The sequence below is a fragment of the Dreissena polymorpha genome, chromosome 2 (genome assembly GCF_020536995.1).
Source record: "Dreissena polymorpha isolate Duluth1 chromosome 2, UMN_Dpol_1.0, whole genome shotgun sequence".
NCBI classification, from domain to species: Eukaryota; Metazoa; Mollusca; class Bivalvia; order Myida; family Dreissenidae; genus Dreissena; species Dreissena polymorpha.
In genome coordinates this window covers 138,019,600-138,047,379 of record NC_068356.1, presented here as the reverse complement: position 1 = coordinate 138,047,379, position 27,780 = coordinate 138,019,600, and the positions used below count along the sequence as shown (strand labels likewise).

The 27,780-nt window shown below is 36.0% G+C and overlaps 1 protein-coding gene across 1 annotated transcript in view; it reads right to left on the bottom strand.

Annotated features, from left to right (window-relative positions):
- Positions 1–454: 454 nt before the first annotated feature.
- LOC127870120 (integrator complex subunit 5-like) overlaps positions 455–27,780 on the bottom strand; it is a 47,265-nt gene continuing 19,939 nt past the window's right edge. Inside the window, exons 12-23 of the mRNA XM_052412776.1 lie at positions 26,346–26,454; positions 14,524–14,705; positions 13,903–14,099; positions 13,028–13,146; positions 12,709–12,909; positions 12,252–12,396; positions 11,216–11,369; positions 10,848–10,918; positions 7,566–7,714; positions 3,809–3,913; positions 2,189–2,231; positions 455–844 (exon numbers count right to left, since the gene is read on the bottom strand). Coding sequence (XP_052268736.1) covers positions 708–844; positions 2,189–2,231; positions 3,809–3,913; positions 7,566–7,714; positions 10,848–10,918; positions 11,216–11,369; positions 12,252–12,396; positions 12,709–12,909; positions 13,028–13,146; positions 13,903–14,099; positions 14,524–14,705; positions 26,346–26,454 — 1,612 coding nt within the window. The 3' untranslated portion in view covers positions 455–707. The remainder of the gene's footprint in view (positions 845–2,188; positions 2,232–3,808; positions 3,914–7,565; positions 7,715–10,847; positions 10,919–11,215; positions 11,370–12,251; positions 12,397–12,708; positions 12,910–13,027; positions 13,147–13,902; positions 14,100–14,523; positions 14,706–26,345; positions 26,455–27,780) is intronic.

Here is a 27,780-nt window from a genome sequence, read left to right as displayed (position 1 = left end):
CATATAAAGAAAAATGATTAAATCATGGTATTTTTATCAACTATATCGAACGTTTGAGCAGAAAAAGTGGTGTTTAGTATTCAGCGATAAGAAAAATTATTGATTCACTCTCTTTTAAAATATGATAGTCAGATTTTGTTTGTACCTACCGTGCATGCTAAAATATCGGAAAAACCCAGATTGGAGAGTTCCGAATAACAATTATTTAGAAGGATGGGAGAGTCCACTAGGCTTAAATGGGTTAATATAGGTTATTAAGATTTTATTTTGATCTTTTTCTATATTTGTTTATAGCAAATGACCAGAAGAGTGTTTAAGTTAAAATATTTTCACAGAACTGCAAATGGAATCATGTGTTATTCTGGGAAGTATATTAATAGTTTCAATCTCGCAACAACTCATTTCACAACAGCTTTCAACAACCCAATTTGTATAACAAGTATAATAAGACAAGTTTACAATTGTCATTTTTTAATCAAAACAATAATTAAATGCATTAAATGTACACAGAGTTAACACATTTTATCAGTTTACAAAAGAGGGAGAACATTTTAGAAATATTTACTGGTTTAAAACAGTGAAATGCAAAAGTACCATAAACATGACCAGACATGAGGAATATTACAAATGAACTTTCTTTAGGTAATCCTTAACTTTGTGAATACAGGTCAAGGATAATATATTACTCCTAAACATAGTGTCACTGGCTATTCCATAATTTCTGATTCACTCTTCGTGTCTGTACCAGATTTATCAAGGAAGAATCTTGCGTAGATTTCGCCCGTCACGTCAATGTTGCTGTGAAGAATGGATCTAAGAACTTCCAGATGTTTCGACTCGCAAGCTGAAATTAGAATCATGGACGTCATGTTGATGTTTGTTGGCAAAGCTCACCTGATTGTCTGCAATACAGCTGTTTACATGACCTGATTGCCTGCAATACAGCTGTTTACATAACATGATTGTCTGTAATACAGCTGTTTACATGACATTATTGTCTGCAACACAGCTGTATACATGACCTTATAGTCTGCAATACAGTTGTTTACATGACATGATTGACTGTAATACAGCTGTTTACATGACATTATTGTCTGCAATACAGCTGTTTACATAACATGATTGTCTGCAATACAGCTGTTTACATGACATGATTTCCTGCAATACATTTGTTAACATACCATGATTGTCTGCAATACAGCTGTTTTCATGACATTATTGTCTGCATTATAGTTGTTTACATGACATGATTGTCTGCAGTACAGTTGTTTACATAACATGATTGTCTGCAATACAGCTGTTTACATAATATGATTGTCTGCAATACAGCTGTTTTCATGACATGATTGTCTGCAATACAGTTGTTCACATGACATGATTGTCTGCAATACAGTTGTTTACATAACATGATTGTCTGTAATTCAGCTGTTTACATGACATTATTGTCTGCAATACAGCTGTTTACATGACCTGATAGTCTGCAATACAGATGTTTACATGGCATGATTTAATGTAATACAGCTGTTTACATGACATTATTGTCTGCAATACAGCTGTTTACATAACATGATTGTCTGCAATACAGCTGTTTACATGACATGATTTCCTGCAATACAGCTGTTAACATACCATGATTGTCTTCAATACAGCTGTTTTCATGACATTATTGTCTGTAATATAGTTGTTTACATGACATTATTGTCTGCAATACAGCTGTTTACATAACATGATTGTCTGCAGTACAGTTGTTTACATTACATGATTGTCTGCAATACAGCTGTTTACATAATATGATTGTCTGCAATACAGCTGTTTTCATGACATGATTGTCTGCAATACAGTTGTTTACATGACATGATTGTCTGCAATTCAGTTGTTTACATGACATGATTGTCTGCAATACAGCTGTTTTCATGACATGATTGCCTGCAATACAGTTGTTTACATAACATGATTGTCTGCAAAACAGTTGTTTACATAAGATGATTGTCTGCTATACAGTTGTTTACATCACATGATTGTCTGCAAAACAGTTGTTTACATAAGATGATTGTCTGCAATACAGTTGTTTACATAACATTATTGTCTGCAATACAGTTGTTTACATAACATGATTGTTTACACCACATACAATGATTTTGAAAACACATATTACACATACATAACAAGTTTAAACGTAACGTCATACCTCTTTTTGAAACATCATTTGGATCTTCCGTAGGAGGGTTTTCCTGAAAATAGTGACAAAATAAAAATAAAACCAACACAATCCATTTGTTTAAAAATGTAACTTACTTTTAGTCCTATCAGAACATTTATTAAATTTCTTTCATGAGTTTTAATGTGAATAAATATTTAAAATAATAATTTTGAACTGCTTTTAAATAGCTTCAAATCAGGATTCTTTCAAATCCCCCTAAATGACCTGTCCTAATCAGCAACAATAAAAATACACAAGACCGCTTAATTTTTCTTCTTATGTTAAGCAAATATTAAACACAAGTAGCTTTTTTTATATGGCATATACCTGTCATTTTGTAATAATTAACTACAAGAGGGCCATCAGGCCCTAAGGCGCTCACCTGAAAGCCAAAGGAACTAGACAATTCTGAAAAAAATGCAAGCTGATTCATGAATCAAAAAAGTGACTCTTAACATGTTTTTTTATATATTTGACCTTGTGATCCAGTTTTTGAGCTCATATGACCCAGCTTCAATCTCTGGCCAAATTTCATTGGGACAAATGTTCTGACCAAGTCTCATGAAGATTGGCCAATAAATGTGGCTAATATAGTGTCAACAAGTTTTAACTAAAGCCATATAAGGACAACTGCCCCCCCCCCCCCCCTGGCGGCCATGTTTTTCAACAAACCATAACCATTTTCAAACTCACTCGAGCTATTGTTAGAACAAATGTTCTGATCAAGTTTCATAAAGATTGGATAATAAATGTGACTTCTAGAGTGTTAACAAGGTTTTGTAGTAAATAGCCATTTAAGGAAAAATGCCACGCCCCCTTGCGGCCATGTTTTTTAACGGATCTCAACCATTTTTTAACTTAGCCCAGATATTATTAGTTCAAATATTCTGACCAAGTTTCATGAGCATTGGACCAAAAATGTGACTTCTAGAGTGTTAACAAGGTTTTACCATACAGTAAAGCCATATAAGGAAAACTGCAGCCATGTTTTTCATTCAACTGGAACCATTTTCGAACTCGTCCAAGATATTATTGGGACACATGTTTTGACCAAGTTTCATGAAGATTGGACTAAAAATGTGACTTCTAGAGTGTTAACAAGGTTTTACTATAGCCATATAAGGAAAACTGCCATGCCCCCTGGCGGCCATGTTTTTCAACCAACCGGAACCATTTTCGAACTCGTCCAAGATATTATTGGGACATATGTTCTGACAAAGTTTTATGAAGATTGGACTAAAAATGAGACTTCTAGAGTGTTAACAAGGTTTTACTAAAGCCGTATAAGGAAAACTGCCACGCCCCCTGGTAGCCATGTTTTTCAACCAACCGGAATCATTTTCGAACTCTACCAAGATATTATTGAGACACATGTTTTAACCAAGTTACATGAAGATTGGACAATAAATGTGACCTTTAGAGTGTTAACAAGGTAAATGTTGACGACGCACGACGCACAACGGACAAAAGACGATCACGATAGCTCACCATGAGCACGTTGTGCTCAGGTGAGCTAAAAAGCTGAGAAATAATACCACATTTTCAAATAGTATTGATGACATGAGTAGCCATAGTCTATATTCGCTATTTCAAATGCGTATGTTGCACCTTCATAAATCTCCAGACGACAAGCAGTAGCAAATAAACCTCGTAGGAACTCAGCAAGGGCAGTAACTCTGACAGGAAGGAGAGAGGCAGGGGAAGTAACCCGCTCTGAAAAGGAAACACAGATCATACTCAATGCAAATATGCATGCAATCATGCAATTGACATTTGTTGAGCAAATAAAACAGCTGAACAGCTCAATAGATTCTACAAGTCATCTGTTTAAAAACAAATATTCTAGATAGATGTTATTTCAGCTCTTAACCGGAGTAGTAAATTTACTACCAGGCAATTATATCTAAACAAGAGGGCCAAGATGGCCCTAGTTCGCTCACCTGAGAGGAGTCGGTTCATTCAATCTTTACCAAATGTCGAACTTGACCTAGATATTGTCCAGACAAACATCCTGGTCAAGTTTCATCATTATTTCATCTGCGAGTCATGATCAATATACCTATGAAGTTTCATGATCCTAGGCGTAAGCATTCTTGAGTTATCATCCAGAAACCATTTTTCTAAGTTGAGTCACCGTGACCTTGACAGCCATTGTGTGAATACATTATTTGGCACTGTGACCTAGACCTTTGACCTAGTGACCTGATAATCAATAGGGGTCATCTGCGAGTCATGATCAATATACCTATAAAGTTTCATGAACCTAGGCATAAGCGTTCTTGAGTTATCATCCAGAAACCATTTCAATATTTCAGGTCACCGTGACCTTGGACCTAGTGACCTGAAAATCAATAGGGGTCATCTGCAAGTCATGATCATTGTACCTAGGCGTAAGTATTGTTGAGTTATCATCCGGAAACCATTTTTCTATTTCAAGTCACTGTGACCTTGACCTTTGACCTGAAAATCAATAGGGGTCATCTGCCAGTCATGATCAATGTACCTATGAAGTTTCATGATCCAAGGCCTAAGCATTCTTGAGTTATCATCCGGAAACCATTTTACTATTTCTAGTCACTGTGACCTTGACCTTTGACCTAGTGACCTGAAAATCAATAGGGGTCATATGCCAGTCATGATCAATGTACCTATGAAGTTTCATGATCCTAGGCCTAAGCGTTCTTGAGTTATCATCCGGAAACCATCTGGTGGACGGTCTGACCGGCATGTGCAAAACAATATACCCCCTCTTCTTCGAAGGGGGGCATAATAAAGATTGAAAGTAATTTGAATGCTCAATACTCAGATCCATATCAAACAAATTCTGATGGAAATCGATAAAACAGACTATCTGACGCTTGCAAATATTGTAAGAAACTGGGTCGTTTTATTGAAGAATGTTGCCATAGAAAACTAGAGATAAATACATACACAGTGGGTAAACTCGATATAAAATGAAGTTTCATGATCCTAGGCGTAAGCATTCTTGAGTTTTAATCCGGAAACCATTTTACTATTTTGAGTCACTGTGACCTTGACCTTTGACCTAGTGACCTGAAAATCAATAGGGGTCAACTGCCAGTCATGACCAGTGTTCCTATGACGTTTCATGATCTTAGGCGTAAGCATTCTTGAGTTATCATCCGGAAACCATTTTAATGTTTCGAGTCACTGTGACCTTGACCTTTGACCTAGTGACCTGAAAATCAATAGGGGTCAACTGCCAGTCATGATCAATGCACCTATGAATCCTAGGCGTCTGCATTCTTGAGTTATCATCCGGAAACCATTTTACTGTTTCGAGTCACTGTAACCTTGACCTTTGACCTAGTGATCTGATTATCAATAGGGGTCATCTGCCAGTCATGATCAATAAACCTATGAAGTTTCATGATCCTAGGCATACGCATTCTTGAGTTATCATCTGGAAACCATTTTACTGTTTCGAGTCACTGTGACCTTGACCTTTGACCTAGTGACCTGAAAATCAATAGGGGTCATCTGCCAGTCATGATCAATGTACCTATGAAGTTTCATGATCCTAGGCCTAAGCATTCTTGAGTTATCATCCGGAAACCATCTGGTGGACGGACCGACTGACCGACCGACCGACATGTGCAAAACAATATACCCTCTCTTCTTCGAAGGGGGGCATAAAAAACAAGTCAGGGTTAGACAAAAACTAGAAAGATAAAATTTATGTTTGGAAGTGTGGCAAAGTTGGACAATTCAGTAGAGAATAAACTCAAACTAGACGATGCATGAACATAGAAAAAGTAGGATACTGTTGTCTAAGGGGCTCCATGAGGGGAGATGTAATATGACGACATTTAATATTGCTTTTTGTGGTAGTCCAAATTCTTGTATCATTACAACAAGTAGATTAATTTCCTGATTAGCAAACGTACTAACAATATATTAAGACACAAACCGGCACTTTAAGGGGTCACAGTGACCTTGACCTGTGACCTAGTGACCCCAAAATGGGTGTGGCCTGTAGAACTCCTAAAGGTGCATCTACATATGAAGTTTCAAAGTTGTAGGTGGAAGCACTTTGATTTTAGAGCAAAATGTCAAGATTTTAGCACGACACAGACATCGGATGGCGGACAGTGGACGACAAGAGCTGGCTATGACAATACCTCAGGTTTTCTCCAAAAACAGCCGAGCTAAATACTATAAATTCAGTCGATGAAAATTCATGAAATATTACTAGAAGTAAACAATGAAAACATAAAATAAGAAGCGTACATAAAGGATACATGTTTTGTTTGTTGTCAATACAACAAATTATCCTCACAAAAGCAGGTAAAACATACGTTCCACTAACGAGCGCGATAAGTGTATTGGCGCGTGCCTCACACAAAGGTGCAAGGATGATGAAACAAGAGATGTGTTTGTCAAAAACACAATGCCCCCCTACTGCGCCGCTTTGAAGCCATATATTTGACCTTTGACCTTGAAGGATGACCTTGACCTTTCATCACTCGAAATGTGCAGCTCCATCCATGAGATACACATGCATGCCAAATATCAAGTTGCTATCTTCAATATTGCAAAAGTTATGGGCAATTTTAAAGTTTTCCGACTGACTGACAGACAGTTCAACTGCTAAATGCCACCCTACCGGGGGCATAAAAAAGAGGTGTTGCATAGTTTGGTCTGTTAATGACCCACACACTCGACCTACTTTTTATTGAGATTTAATTGCTTTTCAACATTACCCTTTCCAAGTCCAAAAAATATTCTCATCAACAAGATACATGCGAAACCCTACAGGCCTTGCAACAACAAGAAATTGTTAATCATTATATCTCTTGCTGTCTGGCATGTACTGACACTCTTTATACCAAATGTGAATAGTTCAATACCCATGAAACACTAGACGGTGTAGGTAATATGCTCAAAATAAACAAGAAGAGTTCAGCAAATTAAGCAAGGAGTTTTAACAAGAAATGACATTTCAGCCTTTGGGATTGACAGTATATCCGGAAATCTTCACACAAGTATGCTTAGTATCGAAATTGGGATTATACGTTACAATACTACACACAGACGGAAGGACAAGTGTAATGCTTCATGTTCATGCCTCACACTGCATGGGGGCATATTAACACAATTTAAGAAAGTGGATTTGAACCTTTACCAAACACCTGATGACGAATTGGGCACACATAGGGGCATATTAACACAATTTTCAACACTGGATATGAATCTTTCCCAGACACCTGATGACACATTGGGCACATATGGGGGCATATTAACACAATTTTAGACAGTGGATACGAACTTTTCCCAGACACCTGATGACATATTGGGCACACATGGGGGCATATTAACACAATTTTCGACACTGGATACAAACCTTTCCCAGACACCTGATTACACATTGGGCACACTGGAGCTGTTTGGGTGAGCTGGAGGACATTTTCTCTCGTGAAACCTCAAAGTGGTGCATCATGGTAGCCGTCAGCGACTTGAGCACAGCTGAGCAACGGGACATCACTAAGGTGTCTGAAACAAACACATGGTGTTAAAAGTAAAAATAAATTAACATGATAATAAAACAAGAGCACCACATAATGGGTGCCACGCTCGGCTGCGAAAGCTTGGCAGAATTTGTTGTTGTTTTTTTTACAGGTCAGTGACCTTGACCTTTGATGTAGTGAACCAAAATGGGTGTGGCGTGTAGAACTCATCAAGGTGCATCTACATATGAAGTTTCAAAGTTGTAGGTGGAAGCACTTTGATTTTAGAGCCAATGTTGAGGTTTTAGCACGACACCGGCGGACGACAAGCAGGCTATGACAATACATCGGGTTTTCTCCGAAAACAGCCTCGCTAATAAAAAAAATTCCTTCATTATCATTATTTATCTTCTAATAAATGATAATGTAAGACTTCAGATGCATGAAACCATTAACATGTATCAGAAAGACAAAGAGTTGTGTATTGGCAAAAATCAGCAATAATGTGAAGATTTTTTATTAAAGCATTGTTAGTACAACTACAAATGTTGCACATGATTTTCTGACAAATTAAATGCATTTATGGAAGATTGTGACACATTTTTGAAGAGTGTAACTCTATGATAAAACATATTTTACCATTTATCATTTGCAGTATTTCACATGTTTAACAAGAGCACCACCTTGCGGGTGCAGACCGCTCATCTATTTTCTTTTTAAAGGTGAAGGGACTCTCAATTTCAATCACAAAGGATGGAGTGGTGGAGTGAAAAGGGGTGTATAGTGTGGGAGTGTGGACATTTATTACATTATCTTCCAAAAATGCGGAAAAAAAAATGCAAAACAACAAAAAAAAAAATCGGGGGTGGGGGGGGAGTGGGGGGGGGATTCTTGGGTGCGATGGTTGGACGGTATTTCAAAAATAAAAATAAATATTTGTGTTTTTTAACTGTTTCAAAAAAAATCTATTGTGGTATGTCAGGAGAGAGTAGTTTTGTCAAAGTATCAATTAAATCTAATCATAAATAAAGAAGTTATGGCAATTTTAGCAAAATTTAATAATTTGACCTTGAGAGTCAAGGTCATTCAAAGGTCAAGGTAAAAATCAACTTGCCAGGTACAGTAACCTCATGATAGCATGAAAGTATTTGAAGTTTGAAAGCAATAGCCTTGATACTTTAGAAGTAAAGTGGATCAAAACACAAAATTTAACCATACATTCAAAGTTACTAAGTCAAAAAAGGGCCATAATTCCGTAAAAATGACAACCAGAGTTATGCAACTTGTCCTTTTACTGTACCCTTATGATAATTGCGAGTGTTCCAAGTATGAAAGCAATATCTATGATACTTTAGGGGTAAAGTGGACCAAAACACAAAACTTAACCAAATTTTCAATTTTCTAAGTATAAAGGGCCCATAATTCCGTCCAAATGCCAGTCAGAGTTACATAACTTTGCCTGCACATTCCCCTTATGATAGTTAATAAGTGTTGCAAGTATGAAAGCAATAGCTTTGATACTGTAGGAATAAAGTGGACCTAAACACAAAACTTAACCAAATTTTCAATTTTCTAAGTATAAAAAGGGCATATAATTCTGTCAAAATGCCAGTCAGAGTTACATAACTTTGCCTGCACAGTCCCCTTATGATAGTTAGTAAGTGTTGCAAGTATGAAAGCAATAGCTTCGATACTTAAGGAATAAAATGGACCTAAACACAAAACTTAACCAAAATGTTCAATTTTCTAAGTATAAAAAGGGCACATAATGCTGTCAAAATGCACGCCAGAGTTATCTTACTTTGCCTGCCCAGTCCCCTCATGATAGTAAGTAAGTGTACCAAGTTTGAATGCAATAGCATTGATACTTTCTGAGAAACGTGGACCTAAACGCAAAACTTAACCGGACGCCGACGCCAACGCCGACGTGATGTCAATAGCTCATAAATTTTTTTCAAAAAATAGATGAGCTAAAAATAGATATTTTCAATTATTATTTTCTATTGTGACTATTTAACTTAAGTTACATGTATAACAAGAGTTCGGCGGTCAGACACATATGTGCTTTAAACTAGTGACCCCAATTTTAATATGGGTAATCTACTGTCCAAGCCCAATGCACATGTGAAGTATCAAGCCAATCGGTCGATACGTTGACGAGTTATTGATCAGAAACGATTTTCCCACTTATTGTGACAGTGACCATGACCTTTGACCTAGTGACCCCAATTTCAATAGGGGTCATCTACTGTCCAAGTCAAATGCACATGGGAAGTATCAAGCCAATCGGTCAATTTATTGACCAGTTATTGATCTGAAACAATTTTCACTCTTACAGTGATCTTCACCTTTGACCTAGTGAATTCAATGTCAATAGGGGTCATCTACTGTAAAATGCCAATGAACATGGTAAGTATCAAGCCAATCAGTCAATTTGTTGATGAGTTATGTAAAGGAAACAATTTTCACACTTGTGACAGTGACCTTCACCTTTGGCCAAGTGACCCCAATTTCAATAAGGGTCATCTACTGTCCAAGGCCAATGCACACGTGAAGAATCAAGCCAATAAGTCAAAACGTTGATGAGTTAGTGATTGGAAACGATTTTCTCACTTATTGTGACAGTGACCTTGACCATTGACCTGGTGACCCCAATTTCATAAGAGGTCATCATCTGTTCAACGCCAATGCACATGTGAAGTATTAAGCTAATCAGTCAATTTGTTGACGAGTTATTAATCGGAAACGAACTGCTCTACCGACAGACCCACCGACATCCAGCAAAACAATATACCCCCTCTTCTTTTAAGGGGGGCATAATTAAAAAGCTTTGAACATGTTTTTTACACGAGTATTGTTTTCACCATTTTGGGAATTGGGCCGGATCCTTTTGGCTTTGGTGGGAAATTTGGTTTGTTGTTTTACTTACCAATGCTTTAAAATTGAGAATAAGACTGTTTTCAATATAATATTTACTAAAGTTCAACTTATAGAGCTGGATGAGAGATGAACTAAATGTTGAGATCTCCAAAAAATGTGTTTTGTTTGAAAACCTTCAATTGGGGAATTTTAAGATCCTATTTGTGACAAAGATATACTTTTCCATGGGGAATGGGGCCTTTTACCTGCCCCTAATTTGAATGAAAAAAAAACACACTGTACCAGCCCATGTTACTTACTTCCTGCAAGTAACAGCAGTATCTCATACAGAACTGGGTTGTCATCAAAGTGTTTCCACACATGAAGGTCCCTAAAATAAAGTGGACACTTCTAGAATTAAAGAACTGAACAGACTGAAGCTGCATCCTATTAAGCACTGTTGGGCCATCTGGGTAAAATCAATGCGTCATTAAAAGTACTAAGAAACAATCATATTGAGTTTGGAACTTGGTTCGTTGCCATAAATAATGGACTGCAAGATATAACAAGTGTCTGCCCTGCTGGTGCAGATGAAGGTTAACTTTTTGTATGTTTGATATCACATTTCTTAAAATTACAATTAATGTATTTCACTGAGCATGTTATAGGCACTTTGCAGATGCTCTACCTTTCCACGGTCATTTTCAGTGATTCCTCCTCGGGCCAAAATCTGTTATTATACAGCACGTCCGGTGTGGCAAGCTCTGTGATGAGACTTCCTAGCGTCCTGCACAGGTCTGCATTGATGTGTAATCTGCAAAAACCATGGACACATTCAAAGGCTTTAACAGTGTTTTCTTTATTGAAGTGATATTAACAGTATATAATACCACAACAGCTGTCCAAAACAGTGCAAGTGTGCTCAAATATTCTTCTGTGTTCATAGTAAAATGTAAATTTTCAGTAAATGTCAAAATATAAGGACCCAGAAGACACTTAAAATTTCAAACATATATCTGCAGACGTTAAAAGTACGCTAGCTGCAACATTAACAAGACCTGTGTTTGTGAAACACAATGCCCCCTCCTGCGCTTTTAAGCCAAAAAGCAGCCATTTTAAACAAAGTTGTTTCATCCAAGGCCCATAACTTCGCTAAAAATCAATGGACTGGAATGAAACTCACACATCATCTGTAGATCAAGTAGGTAGACTTACATACCAACACTCAGCTCAATATCTGAAAGTGTTGCGTAAAACACCTACTGACAACGGAATAGACAGTCCAACTGCTATATGCCACCCTACCAGGGGCATAAAAATTCTCAGAAGAAAAAAGTACAAAAGTCAATTAAAATGCTGGCCACAGGTATAAGCAAATGAGACCTTATAATACAATGATCCTGATAACTTGATCGTGCAGGGTTTCAACACAATATCAGATTCTTCATTAAATTCAGGGATACATACAGAGATATGAGTTGTCAAACGCACACCTTATCAATAGCATTATGCAGACACCTCCTGTTGGCAGTAGTAGAGCCCAAACTAAGTTATCTATAGCCACACCAAAATTGTTAAGTAAACATAAAATAATATATCCCACTTATAGGTCTAATACAAGTGTAAGTCCAATTAAACTCATTACATAAAATTTAAATAATTGTGATAATCTACATATCACCAGGTAAATTAAATTTTGAAACCTTTAAACACTTCTAATTATGATACAGTGTTGTGTAACCTAAAAGATTTCATTGGTTGCTCCGTGGACTCTTCAGTGGAAGGAGGTGAGTTTGATACCTCTCGCGGCTCATTACAGCACCTCCACAGGAACTCTTCAAAATACAGCTGATTTCTGGACAAGATTTCCTGAAAACAACAATAATTTTCAAAGCATATGACTGTGTCAACAGTGATGATATTTCCATGGATTGCTAGCCCTTATCTTCTTTTGTTTTGAATAAATAGGTTGTCTAGTATTGAAACGTGCCAGACATTAAAAACATAAAAAATATTGTTCTTTCTTGAGACTGAGAATAAAACCTCATGTTGACAAAAAGATTTTTAATTTCTCTATCTATTATTTATAGAAAAAAAAACATTTTAATTTTGTTATTGGATATTCCTATAAATGTTCATATTAATAAATATTCATATATTAGTTAAGTATAAATAACAAACCTTATGCAGAACCTCCACGTTTGACTTCTCCCTCAGACCTTGACCTATGACCCCGGCATGGAATACAGTGGAGTGCGACCTCAGCATGGTGAGAGAGAGGCCGTGCTTCTTGTTTTCCTGCCGCAGTGACACAGTGGAGTCTCGGGATCCAGATTTACTCACTTCCAGGTCATGTTTCCCGCCCAGAAGGGGCTTATTTTCCTGAATAAAATATAGGAAATATTTTCTAAGCATACATCTTCAGAATGTGTATCATAAATCACTTTATAATGCAAATAATGTGTATGACATATTGTGATTCTGGTTGGTGAATGCTTACGTTTTCCATTGCTCCCTCAATCAGGTATCGCACCAGCATGGTCTGCAGGTAGGGTTTCCGTGACAACAGGCTCGCACATTTCCCACACGCCTGTACCATGCTGTCTACCCGCCTCGTGTCTGCAAGAGGAACATTCAAACAAATTCAACGGTGTAATTTCTTAAACACACGCATCGATGACTCCAAAACCTTTAGTAGGTGTCAAATACATGTATTGTATGTGTTTTTCATAGCGAAATTATTTATATTTAAATAGGAAATGACAACTTTTTACTCAAACATCAATAAGACCCTTTTAGACAGTGTATCCGTCATAAAATGTGCCACAGACAGTGTATCCGTAGATAAAGATTGTTGTTGAAAGGGAACACGCATCGAAGACTCCAAAACCTTTAGTAGGTGTAAAATACATTTATCGTATGTATTTTTCATAGCGAAATTATTTATATTTAAATAGGAAATGACAACTTTTTACTCAAACATCAATAAGACCCTTTTAGACAGTGTATCCGTCATCAAATGTGCCACAGACAGTGTATCCGTAGATAAAGATTGTTGTTGAAAGGGAACAGTAAGAATTTGAACTTGAATTTTATATTTAAAAAAACACTCCAAAGGGCACTTAAGTAAAAGGCTGTGTTCTCAAGCACAATACTGAAATTCAAGTCAAGGTCACTGTTACAAGATGAAAACTTGACTTCATATTTCAGCAAACCTCATGTAAATAGCAATAACAAAACCCGGCACTAGAAGTAATTAATTAAGACATAAAGCAGGTTTTTGAGAGGCCTTAAAATTGGTTAAGGAATGTAGTAAAAGTCCTTACTGCTAGGTCAAGATTAAAGGTAAATACTGCAATGTCAATCTCAAATTACCTTCAATTTCCAACAAACTGAAGAACAACGCCACTAAAGACCCAGCTGCCTGCAGCCCTACAGCACTACTCAGGGTGGATGGAAGGGTCACATAGTTAAGTATATTCAAGGTCATCACTGCAAGGTCAAGGTCAGTGTGAAGTAACAGAGGGGTAAGACTGGCCCAGTGACTTTGAAGACAGTGTTTGAATGTGCATCTGAAAACAATAGAAATAGATAGTAGACGTTATTTTTTTTTTATTGAAAAGGGTTTTTAATTTGGTTAGATTGCCAGGCACATAAATATTCATCAAACAGAAAAAATCTCTTAGATTCAATTGCTACTTGTTCTGGGAAAATGGGGCTTTGTGTTTGTGCATGAAGTGTTTTCCTAGATTAGCCTATACAGTCCGCACAGGCTTATCACGGATAACCCTTTCTAGTCTTATGGATTTGTTTCGTTTAAATGAAGGTTTTTTTATAGCAAAAATCATGTTTCGGTGAAAATTATTGTCCCTGATTAACCTAACTTTCTATGTGGACTGCAAATCTGTGACAACACTTTAAAAACATTCATTCATAAGCCCAATTTTCCAAAAACACAACTAAAACGTTTCTTAACTGATTGTACAGTGAATTAACCTGACTATTGCAGACCCCACAGTTCTCTCCCACTGTGTCAGCGTATACAAATTAGAGAGGAGGCGGGGCTTGTTAACATCCTTCTGATTATGTAGGAGGTCCATCACACACTGGACACACCCAGATAGTACTGAGCCCATCCCCATCTCTATGTTCTGCTGAATATGTATGAACTGTCCCAGCTGAAATGAAATACCCATACATGAATTCAAGTACTGTGCCAATCCCAAGCTCTATGTTCTGCTGAATATTCATGAACTGTCCCAGCTGAAATGATATTCTTATACATAAATTAAAGGAATTACAAGAAAGCAATAATTGGCCTAATTTTAGTGTAAGGTATGTAATAACAAGAACTGTCACGATAGGATGACTTATGCCCCCTATAAACGCTTGATAGAAGTTATGAGCTTTCTTCGAAACCTAAACGCAGATTTCAAAACCTAAACACGGACCCCAAGTTCAAGGTCACAGGGGTCAAAATATGTGTGCGTATGGAAAGGCCTTGTTCATATAAACATGCATACCAAATATGAAGGTTATATCTCAAGGGACATAGAAGTAATGAGCATTTTTCGAAACCTAAACGCAGATTTCAAAACCTAAACGCAGACCCTTAGTTCAACGTCAAGGTCACAGGGGTCAAAATTTGTGTGCGTATGGAAAGGCCTTGTCCATATACACATGCATACCAAATGAAGGTTACATCTCAAGGGACATAGAAGTTATGAGCATTATTCGAAACCTAAAAGCAGACCCTAAGTTCAACGTCAAGGTCACAGGGGTCAAAATTTGTGTGCGTATGACAGGCCTTGTCCATATACACATGCATACCAAATATGAAGGTTACATCTTAAGGGAAGTTATGAGCATTTTTCGAAACCTTAACGCAAAGTGTGAGGGAAAGACGGACAGACGGAGGGACAGACGGACAGTCCGATCACTATATGCCCTCCTACCGGGGTCATAAAAACACAATCAGAAGCTTGAAAACTAAATGAAGGTCTAGGTCATCTCTATCCTCAGCAACATGCCTGTTTTCAAGAATGCAATCTGCCTATAATAACTGGCCAATAAGTGTGACCTTAACCTTTGAGGTTGAGACATTACATGGGGTATTACATGCTACATGTCCTCTCAATAGGGTGGGGAACGTTTTTAAAAACTTGACATTGTAATTATGAAGTTACAGTCTACAAAAGCTGGATAATGTTCATATTTTGAGCACTGACATTTAAGCATGCCCTTGACCTTTGAGGTGGGCTTAGAGGTGTTGTTCATCACACAGTGGCTACTCATTGGGAAGACTGTGGCACATCATTAAACAAGAGCACCGCATAACGGGTGCCACGCTCGGCACTTGTCAAGACCACATTTTCGCTTTGGAAATTGTATAAATTAAATTCCTCTAACTTATGATTTTACTTTTCTATCTGGATACCATCTGTCCGAGTTACATAAGCCTTATTAACACCTTTTATATATATTTCATTTTCGTATTTTTCCGAACAAAATAAACGAAACTCAAACAAAATAAAAAACGAAACGAATAAATGAGAACTAGGTATTCTGCTTGTCTAGAAAATTGTGGAGAAGTAGTTAGCAACCGGCGCTCACGATTTATTGATTGGTCGATCGATATTTAGGTAAGAATCTGATTGACAGTTGGCGAGAGGTTATTTAAATACTCCATTACAGTGAGATTATATGTATTAGTCCTTTAAATTCCATGCAAATTAAGTAGTACACTACCACGATCAGCGGATGAGCTTGATTAACAAACTGAAGCAATAAAATCTAGACACAAGAATATATAGTTTAACACAAACAACCAGATACAAATGAATATGTTGAGGGTTTTTTTTGTAATAAAAACACAGAAACTATTGTTGGATCTTCAATTCATGGATTGGTTAATCCACAAAATCAACGAAAACTGAATGGCCCACAAATAATTATGATTTTACAGTGATCGCTCTGTAGTGCTAACTGTGCTATCAATATGAAAGCTTGAAGTCACACATGATTTGCCAATAAAAAAAGTGTTCGCAAACAGTAAACCATGAAGACAATTGTTTTCTCTGTTAAATAGTAAACAGACTTAGGAACCGTATCCATCAAACCATTCTTGGACTTGAGAATATAGAAAACCTGTAGTCTTATACTTTATATATACATGCTAAAAACTGGTGCTTATATCACTAACATATTGTTAAAGAAGAATTATTTAACTAAAGGTGTTAACCTTCGTCCCATAAGTGTGATTTATGCCATGCTAGACATTATTTTAGTTCAAGTACATGACAGTTTTAAGGATATTCTTCGTTTTAAGACTGAAGTCTAAGAAGCAGTTGGTGAATACCAGCCCCTGTACTCAAAAATAAAAAGGAGCTAGCTTTTAACTGTAAAACAGAAGCCTCAACATTCCATAGAGCAAATACAATTTTACTAGACATTAAAAAAGTATTTTAATTGTTTTATCCTTTTTTTAACAATCATTTAACCATAAATGAAGCTTTAGAGTTTTATGATTGAGTTACTTTATTTGAAATTGAAGCTACAGCAAAGAGTCCACACAGTGTCATTAAAGAAATCACATTTTGTAGCCAAGATTAAATTTTACTGATAACATTGTAATAGGCTATACATGTACTAAAGCATACAAGGATGTATCACATGAAACAACTGGTTATCACATGCAACACACTATTTTATCGGAAACTTTATCAAATCACACGAGTGATACATGTCACACCATTAACTGAATAGTGATATGAGTTGATTACAGACATATATCTAACGACAATAAGAGTGACTTTAGTATTTGTTAATCGTATAACAATTAAAACTTCTGATATACAGTGTTTTGTCAAAAAAGTATTTTCAAAAGTTCTTAAAAAAATGGCTGAAAAATTTCCAGTCTTAGCAACAAGTTCAGATTTAATGTTTGACTATTCTTGCATCATCTGTGAGGAAAACGATTTAAGCACAGAGGCTCAGTTCCATTGTGAACAATGTTCCAAGCGTTACTGCGGCAACTGCCTCGCACTGCACAACCAACTTTATAAAAAGCATTCAGTGACTGGAAGAGAGAAGATGGATAAATGGAACTGGGGAAGGCTAGAACAATGTGAGGAGCACCCGCCTGAGACATTTACTGTCTACTGTGAGGACCACAGCAAGATGTAGTGCCAGAAGTGTCATGTGTACAACCACCAGTAAGTTTCATTAAAATGTATCTGTTTTAGCTACATTGCATTAAAAAAAACTCACTTCAATTTATTTTCTATGGTGGAACCAGCACTTGATGTTACAACGGTACAATTATACAGTGACATATTATTAATAAATTCTAATATGACATTGACCAAAATCTATAGACTTATAACAAGAATAATGTTGAATAACAACCTAGTTAACAACCCAAATACAGTTTGCAAAAATATATAGTACCTGCCTTCTATCATTAACTAATTTCATATTCTCTTATAATCTATGTATTATACTTAACTTAATTTTTATATAGTTAAAAGCATGTGTATGCTTAAAAGCTAGTAAATGTTGGTATTGTTGTTGGTGTTATAATCTTGCCATTGAGGATCAATATTATTTGTACACTCTATAAATATATACCAACAGAGTACAGAAGGGGGAAACTTAACAGGGATTTATTTTTGTGTTTTCAATAACTCTTAAATACATTTGATTTTGATTGAAGCGTAAAGATAAAAAAATAAACACAACAGGGCAACAAATCTGCAATGTTCCCTGCTCAAATGCTCCAGTGACAAAGATATAATTTTGGGAAAGGCTTGCATATATATTTATTCATTAATGAATACACATTAATCAGAAATGGTGATATTTTTACATTGAACTAAAAAGCAACGATCAGGCCCTTAAATGTTTATGGGTTAAAAAAAGGTTATTCAACAGAAAACTGTTTTTCCTTTTTTTTAAGCAATAGATTTAACTCGGTGACCTAGAGTTTCAACCCAAGTGACCCAGATTTGTAATCATCTTAGATATTGTCAAGATAAATTTTCTCACCAAGTTTCATCAAGATATGATGAAAAATGTGACCTCAAGATTGGTATCGAGCCAAAAAATGATGACACACAACACACGACACATGACAGGTTCAATTAATCTTATCAAATATATAGAGGATATTTGTTGGATTCGGTGGATTATCGATTTTAATTCACGAGTGATCATAGAAAATAATATTTTCACGAGTGGCGCACGAGTGAAAATATATATATTCTATGATCACGAGTGAATTAAAATCGATATTCCACCGAATCCAACACATTTTCTTTTTATTTTATGCTTTTTTTCACAGTTTATATACATTGTCAAAGAGTTTAACTAAAGAATTTTGCTGGAATAATGACGTCATTTCGTAAAAAAATGACGTCATTTCACAGTAAACAATGAAAATTATCGATAATTTTCACTGATAATTTTCACTGTTTGAAACAGTGAAATTATCAGTTTTAATTCACTGATATTTCTCTATAAACCACTGGAAAGCATAAAATAAATCTTAGTAACCATTATATTTTCTGATTCACAGAAAATGCACAGAGGTTTCACTTACTGCAGACAAAATTCAGGATCTCCGTCAAAAAGGTGTATTCAAGACAATATCAAAGACTATTCAAACCAATCAAGCGCAACTGAACCAGAAAATACAAGACATGAAGGACAACATAGACTCCTTGCAGGTATCCTACACTAATATCATTCAAGAAATCAATACTGTACACAGACAACTCGTAACTGCACTCGATAAACTACAGATGAATACCATTAAGGAAGTAAAGACACTCCTTGAGATTTGGAAGTCATCACTTCAGTCTGAGATTGACTTCCAAGGTTAGCGAAAATACTCAATATCTCCAAGACAATATGGGCATTATGTTAGGTAACAAGAGTAAAGCTCGATCATACATTATGTATTTAAAATGCCTAGATCAGTCAAAAGAGACAGCTGCTCTGCTTGCACCAATCAAAACATTAGCAATAGAATTCACTGTTCACAAAAACATTGAACAGTTTCTTTTAAAACAGACAGCATTGGGAATATTGGAGACAACATTTGCAAAAACAAAAAACGATGCAATTTTAGAAAACATTAGAATGGAAGAAAAACAAAACAAGAGGGCCATGATGGCCCTGAATCGCTCACCTGACTCATTAAGATCAGATGAAAACTATGACCTCTATTGTCTACACAATGTTTTTCTATGATTTGACCTAGTGACCTAGTTCCTGACTCTAGATGACCCAAATACAATCCCAATCCAGATTTCATCAAGATAAACATTCTGACCACAGTTCATAAATATTGGATGAAAACTGTGACCTCTATTGTCAACACCAGGTTTTTCTATTTATTTGAACTAGATTTTTACCCCAGATGACCCAAATACAATCCCACCCAGATTTCATCAAGAATTCTGACCAAATTTCATAAAGGTTGGATGAAAACTGTGATCTCTAATGTCTACACAAGGTTTTTCTATTATTTGACCTAGTGACCTAGTTTTTGACCCCAGATGACCCAAATACAATCCCAAACCGGATTTCATCAAGATAAACATTTTGACCAAATTTCATCAAGATTGGATGCAAACTGTGACCTCTACTGTCTACACAAACAAATTGTTGACGGACGGACGCACAGACACACGCAGGCACGCACAACGGACGCCGGACATCACACGATCACATAAGCTCACCGTGTCACTTCATGACAGGTGACCTAAAAATATGTGTCGGAGATAAACATGAACAGTTGTGGTTAAAATCCCATAGAAACAAGGGCTGTTTGTAAAACATGCATGCCCCCCTATATGGGCTATAAGTTGTAGTAGCAGCCATTGTGTGAATACGTTTTTTGTCACTGTGAATGGTGGTGGTGGTGGTGGTGGTGGTGGTGTAGTAGTAGTAGTAGTAGTAGTAGTAGTAGTAGTAGTAGTAGTAGTAGTAGTAGTAGTAGTAGTAGTAGTAGTAGTAGTTAAAGTAGTTGTAGTAGTAGTAGTAGTAGTAGTAGTAGTAGTAGTAGTAGTAGTAGTAGTAGTAGTAGTAGAAGTAGTAGTAGTAGTAGTAGTAGAAGTAGTAGTAGAAGTAGTAGTAGTAGTAGTAGTAGTAGTAGTAGTAGTGGTAGTAGTAGTAGTAGTAGTAGTAGTAGTAGTGGTAAAAGTAGTAGTAGTAGTGGCAGTAGTAGTAGAAGTAGTAATAGTAGACGTGGTGGTGGTGGTGGTGGTGGTGGTAGTAGTACTAGTAGTAGTAGTACTAGTAGTAGTAGTAGTAGTAGTAGTAGTAGTAGTAGTAGTAGTAGTAGTAGTAGTAGTAGTAGTGGTAGTAGTAGTAGAAGTAGTAGTAGTAGTAGTAGTAGTAGAAGTAGTAGTAGTAGTAGTAGTAGTAATAGTAGTAGTAGTAGTAGTAGTAGTAGTAGTAGTAGTAGTAGTAGTAGCAGTAGCAGTAGCAGTAGCAGTAGCAGCATTACAAGACCAATACTTAAGAATGATCAAATGGGAAAAGGTAACATAGCACCAGCAGTAAATATGGGGCTCATTTACAGGTCAGATTTGGAATCTCTGCTGTAAAATGAGATTTTGAATGAATTAAAGGGAGGCAAATCTGTAATAAAAAGAACATGCATAAACCGTAGTTGTTTCCCTTGTTTGAACCATGCTAAATCCTTACAAGTTTGGAAAGAATTGGATGAAAAATTTGGACTTTATTGCATAAACACCATTTTCTCAATTCAAGGGGAGGTAATTCTGTACTTCATGGACAAATAATGCTCATTTTTTGTAGGGTTCGTTTCCTCATTGATATAAAGACACTGTGCAAATTTGGAAAGGATCGGACAAAAAATGTGGAAGATTTTTGAAAGTTTTCACAAAATAGGCAAAAACGAATAAACATGCAAAGTTCAACGAGCTCCTGCGGCCATGTTTTTTGACAAATCAAATTTCTTTGAACAACTTTTTTAGGGGAGCCCTCAAAGGTCATCCCTGTGAAATTTTTTGAAAATCTGATGAGCGGTTTCTGACAAGAAGATTTTTTAAGGTTTTTACCATATATGGTCATGGCGGCCATCTTGGTTATGCGATCAAATTTTTTTTAACAATTCTTTTGTCCCATGACCTAGGGATGCTCCACATGAAATTTAGTTGAAATTGGCTCAATGGTTTAGTAGAAGAAGATGTTTACAAATTGTTTACGGACGGACGGACGGACGGACGCCGGACGCTGAGTGATCACAATAGCTCACCTCGAGCTATCGCTCAGGTGAGCTAAAAAGGACTATTTTATGTATAACGTAAAAACAAGCAGGGATTTGCATGATTGCTGGATTACAGGCATCTGTGAGACACCTGATGGTGAACTCCTCATAACAGACAGGTTCAACAATACTGTAAAGCTGCTTGATCAGAGCTTCAATGTGTTGAACCATCTTAAATTAACCACGAATCCCATCTCAATTTGCAACACCTACTCCAATAATTTTGCTGTTGCTGCTGTAGATAATTACCAGGGCAAACATAACATCCACTTCATCAGAGTGACCAATGGTAAGTTGGTACACAACAGGACACTGAATCCCCAACATTCCTGCATAGGTATTACCCATCACCAGGAAAACCTGTACATTACATCAGGTGATGCACTGTATAACTACACTGTCGAGGGCAGACTGGTGAGAAAGGTGTATGAAGATACTTCAGGAAGCTTAAATGGTAAACCATTAATATTAATTGACTTTAGTACTCAAGAGTACAGAAGTTTCCAGGTAAATCATTGATGGGTCCTTAAAATAACAGGTATTGGTAAATATTATATGTTTTCTGATATAATATTGCAATATCAGTAATTGTAACTGTAACTAAACATTTAAATGAGTGTGTGAACAAAATTTCACCAATGGCCTATTCTTGTTCTATTGGACATTACTAAATAATATAGCTGATGTGCTGTGTATAATTTTCTTGTTGGTATGTTTTACCCTCAAAAAGGGTTCATATGACTTTATTACGAACATCAAGATTTCTTTTCAAAACTCAACTACAGTTCAATCTTTTTAGAAATTCAAGTTCTTTTAAAGAAGATATTTGGAAACAAAATTCAGTAATCACAATCAAGCATTTCTAAGGGTCTGTGCAAACCAGGGTCAAATACTTTGTTATCGTCATTCACAGTTGGCCCCTGTGCAGTCAGTCCAGATGGAGACCGTCTGTATGTTGTAGACCATAATAGATTCTCACTGCTCACTCTGGCCATAAACGGAACAGTACTATCCAGGCTAAAACACCCCCCCGATTGGGATGCCTGCGTCCCACCAGGTCTCCATGTAACAGACTCGGGTGAAGTACTTATATCTGTAGTGCAAGAAGGAACAATCCTCCAAGTGGACAGAGATGGAAGACAGGTACTGGCAGATGTGATCGAAAAAAACGATGGTGTGTATAGACCAACATGTGTCTACATAAGAAAAAACTACACCAGACAAAATGAGCATTTTCTTATTGTGGGAATGTCTCCAAATGACAATATCATGGTTTTTAAGGATTGTAAGCTAATACTATGAGTGATTGAACAAGAAATGTCAAGAGACAGCACAGAGAAGATTCTTATTCTTAAAGACTTAAAGTCAAAGTTTCTGTCTTTTTTCTACAAAACATCTGTTTGTTTAATAGGCATTGCAGCTCTTAAAAAACAACTTATTTGTTGACACTTAATTTTGTGGATTTCAAATAAAAAACAACTAATTTGTTGATACGTAATTTTGTGTATTTCAAATTTTCGGGGAAGACTGACCGTCATAATAATTAAACTTTTATTAAAACAAAGCATAATCTACTAATCTGTGTTGACAGCAAGACTTGAGTTTAATGTGCACTAAAGCATGAAAGTGTTGCCGATAATTGTCGATAAGAGCTATAAAGCGGCGCACTTGTGGGTCCCGCTTGCTAATTGCCATCAATGTTGTTTTGACAATATTTGCAACTCTCAGCACAATCCGTCCCCTAGTAGTAACAATTGAGTAATAAGGTCCTCAAAATACACATGTGAAAACTGTTATGTCTCTTTTAACTTCAATTGGCACTTATTGACATATGTGATAAATCTGCAAACTGTTAATTTGACAACATCACGTAAAGGAGAACAATTGTTCATGTACAGTTTAAATACCGTGCTTGATTTTAAAAGTATTATTACCCAAACACTTAGAATGAAAACAACATATTGTATTAACTAGCATATCTAGTTCAAACATATACAATTTACGTCAAATGGGTGGAAAATAACAACAGTTTCAATTCGGACCTACTGAAGTGAAGTAGCTATTACAAAAAACAAAACTCTCGGATAACCGACAACAAAAGAAAATGTCGGAAATGACATTCGGAAATGACCGATTTTGGATTAAAAATGTATAAATAACCGTTGGTACTTGAATTCGTGGTTCAGCGGACCAACAGAATCCACAAAAATTCGTACCACACGCAATTTAATGGTTTCACAGTAATATATTTTTTCTCTAACTTGCAAATTCTCACAAGAAACATGTATGGTAGTTGATATTGCTTCGTATGAACATTTGTATGATGCCTTATTTATGTGTTATAAAATCATACACAAATACTTAGTAATTGAATCCATGCCAATAATAAAGGTATGCTCATTGAAAATTGAATCCAATAGTTGTATGTTTATGTGTATGAAGTGCTTTTTTGACTTTTACTATTTCTTATTTTAAATCTGTAACAGAAATTAAATTGAGTTAAATTAAATGATAAATACATTACCTTATGCATTTGATACTTGAGCCATTTTATTCATTTTGATTAATTAAAGATAGCTATGATATGCATTTAGACAAGAATTGATTACTGGATATAATTAATTAATGATAATGTACAATACATATTGCAATGCATCTTGCAAAATTTATTGTCCAATTTATTTTCTTTAAAATGTGTACAAATGTGTTCTCACACGAGGTCTAACTTCATTTAATAAAGATTCCCTATGTATGTAAATAACATAGAAAGTAAATAATATATTTACAAAAGTTAAATGGTATTTATGCAGTCATGATAAAAATCTATGATTTGTTCATTTTAAGAACACATATTTGAAAGTGATGTACATTTTCTCTCAGTCACCACAAAGACATGTTAGATTTTGAATGTCTGCATTAGTTATATAGTTTATGTAAACTAAATGCTGAAAAAAAAATAAAACAAGAAATATGACCATGCCAGGAAAGTAGACTTTCAACCTCTTACCAGTTTAATTAGTTGAATATAATTAACTTTTAAAGCAAGGTCTGCATCCAAGCTAATTTCACACAAAATTACATCACAATACCTCCATCAAAATTCAAAGTATTTAGCAAAAACCATCTTTCACAGGCCTCGACACTAACTTTTTTTTCGACTAGCCCATTCGGGCTAGTCAATGCAGAATCTAACCTGACCAATCTTTCATGTGCCCTGACCCATGGCCCTCAATCCATTTTAGGGGAAGCGGGTCGCTACCCTCATGAGGGGGAATTTTCGCGGCGTTTCGCTTTTAGGGGGATTTTTTTACTTACTCTCTCATTATTACATTTGTACATGTTTGCACTATATTAATTTCTTTTTTCATAATTTAGCATGTTTGACAAGATTAAATTTAAATAGAATTGAGATATAATATTCATGAGACACATCTTTGTAAAAAAAAATTGTTTTTTTTTTTTTTTTTTTCAGGGGGAATTTTTCTACCCAAAAGGAGAATAAAAGTATACTTTTCAGGTGGGGGACTGCGGCCGAAATTCGGCCGCAGATTTGATAGATTGAGGGCCCTGTGACCCAAGTATTATAATAACCTTTTTTACATAGATAGCTATAATAAACAGTGGTTGCCGTCTGACAAAAAATCGTAAGTGAATCTTAAATGTCGCAAAATAACGAGTTACAGTAGTCGTAAAATTGTAGAGGGTTAACTAAAAGCCGGGATCGACCTTTAATATTAGTTTTGCTAATTGAATTGCGTAAAAAAGATTGTCAAAACACTTCTTATCGATCAAACAAATAAAAGTCATTTAAAATTGATAAATGACTTATAATTATTTTTATGTAACTTTGTGTTAATGTCGAGTTTGATACCTTCATCGATCCCTGAGGATCCTGGGCGATCCTGGCTTTTATTTTAAAATGTATTTTTATCGAGAAAACACGTCACTTCGAGGAAACCAATCAAAAACCGTATATAGCAGAATTAGGTTTAAAAATAGGGACTGACGTGTTTTCTTGATAAAAATACATTCCAAATCTATTTCGAGATATGATCGGTTTAAAAGCGTTTGTTGTCTCCGACTTCACTCTAGGATATAATTGTCATCTGATCGTACTGTATTCAGATTTTTACATCTTTGAAAAGCTTATTTAAAATGCAGTTTATTGATATAGAATACATAATCCCGCCCAGAATACACACAACCAGTCGGGCATGTTCCTGGGACATTGGCTAGCCCGGTCCTAGGTACAGGCAGTGAATGTCGTTCTGACATGCCTTAGTGTCGAGGCCTGTTTCAATGTTTAATAACAATGAACTTGACCAAAATTGCCCTAAATGCAACCCCATCCAAGGTTGCAATGAAAGCAACCTACCAACAAAATGAACACATAATACCTCTATCTAAACTAAAGTACTATAACCAAAACACTTTTTGTATTTTCTATTTTCATTCACAGTGACCTTGACCCCACTGGCCCTTAAATCTTGTAAGAGCCTTATTGGCCACAAATACTCACCTGGTCTTGCGTCTCAGCGTGGGAGAGGATGTAGGCGAGAATTTCTGCGCCGACCTTCGGACCTTTGTACAGGATGATGTAACAAATCAGTCTCTGCTGCCATTTTGACCTGCATAAAGACCTCTAACAATGGTTCTGTGTTGTCCACTGGTTCATTTACAATTGTTTTCTTATCCAATAGATCTTTTATTCCTATGAACAACCGAAATACTATTTTTTTTAACATTATCAAGATTGAAATTGAAATATTGATTAATGATGAAAAAGCTACTTAAGTCAGCTATGATTATACTAGACTTAAAAAAATAAAGGGTACAAGCCTCAGGAAACCATCCAGTACAAGAAAATAAAGGGTACAAGCCCCAGGAAACCATCCAGTACAAGAAAATAAAGGGTACAAGCCCCAGGAAACCATCCAGTAAAAGAAAATAAAGGGTACAAGCCCCCAGGAAACCATCCAGTACAAGAAAATAAAGGGTACAAGCCCCAGGAAACCATCCAGTACAAGAAAATAAAGGGTACAAGTCCCAGGAATCCATCCAGTACAAGAAAATAAAGGGTACAAGCCCCAGGAAACCATCCAGAAAGGTGTTTAGTTACAGCTAATGTTCTTCCATTACAGTCAGTTTCATATTGCACGATAAATAGCTGCAAACGTTTAAAGATGGTGGCCTCAATAGAATCAAAATCTAATATGATTGAGAAATTGTGCTAACTTGTATTTTTGGGGCAATTTTTAGCAAATATTGGAGTGGTTATTGAAAACAGCAATTTTGAACAATGTTGTTGCAGTTAAAAATTACATTGTTTATTGTAATTTTATTGTGCAACAATTAACCTGTCTGCCATTTTGGTTTGGTAAGCAAACTAACTCCCCAGATTTCTCTATCAATACCGAACTTTGCAGCGGACAGACCATTGAGTTAGCAAACTTTCGCAAACTGTTCTGATGGTTTGTCTTAACTGAACACACTTAAATATCAGCAATAATTTTTTTCTTATTTATAAATTATCCGTAAAAGGCACTTAAACAATATATGAAACATGACAAAGACTAAAAACATGTCTAATAAGACTATTGCCAAGCAATATAAGTCCCCTACTGGTGAAACTCCTGTGGATCGCAGGATCCACCATTTTCAGCAATATTTCTAGTCTATTTGTTGCCATAGCAACCAGAATTCTTGATGTAGGAACAAAATGAAATGACGTGCATAATCTCCATATTGCCATGTTTCAAGTTTCATTAAAAAATCTGAAGAACTTTTCAAGTTATCACAGGATCCAGAAAAGTGTGACAGACTCACGGACACACAGAGCGCAAACCAGTACTGTATGGGACAAAAACATCCCAAAAGGAAAGAGAGTTGTCAATTTTGTTCCAAAAGTGTATTATCAGCAGACGAACAAATACTATAAGCACTGAAAGTGAACA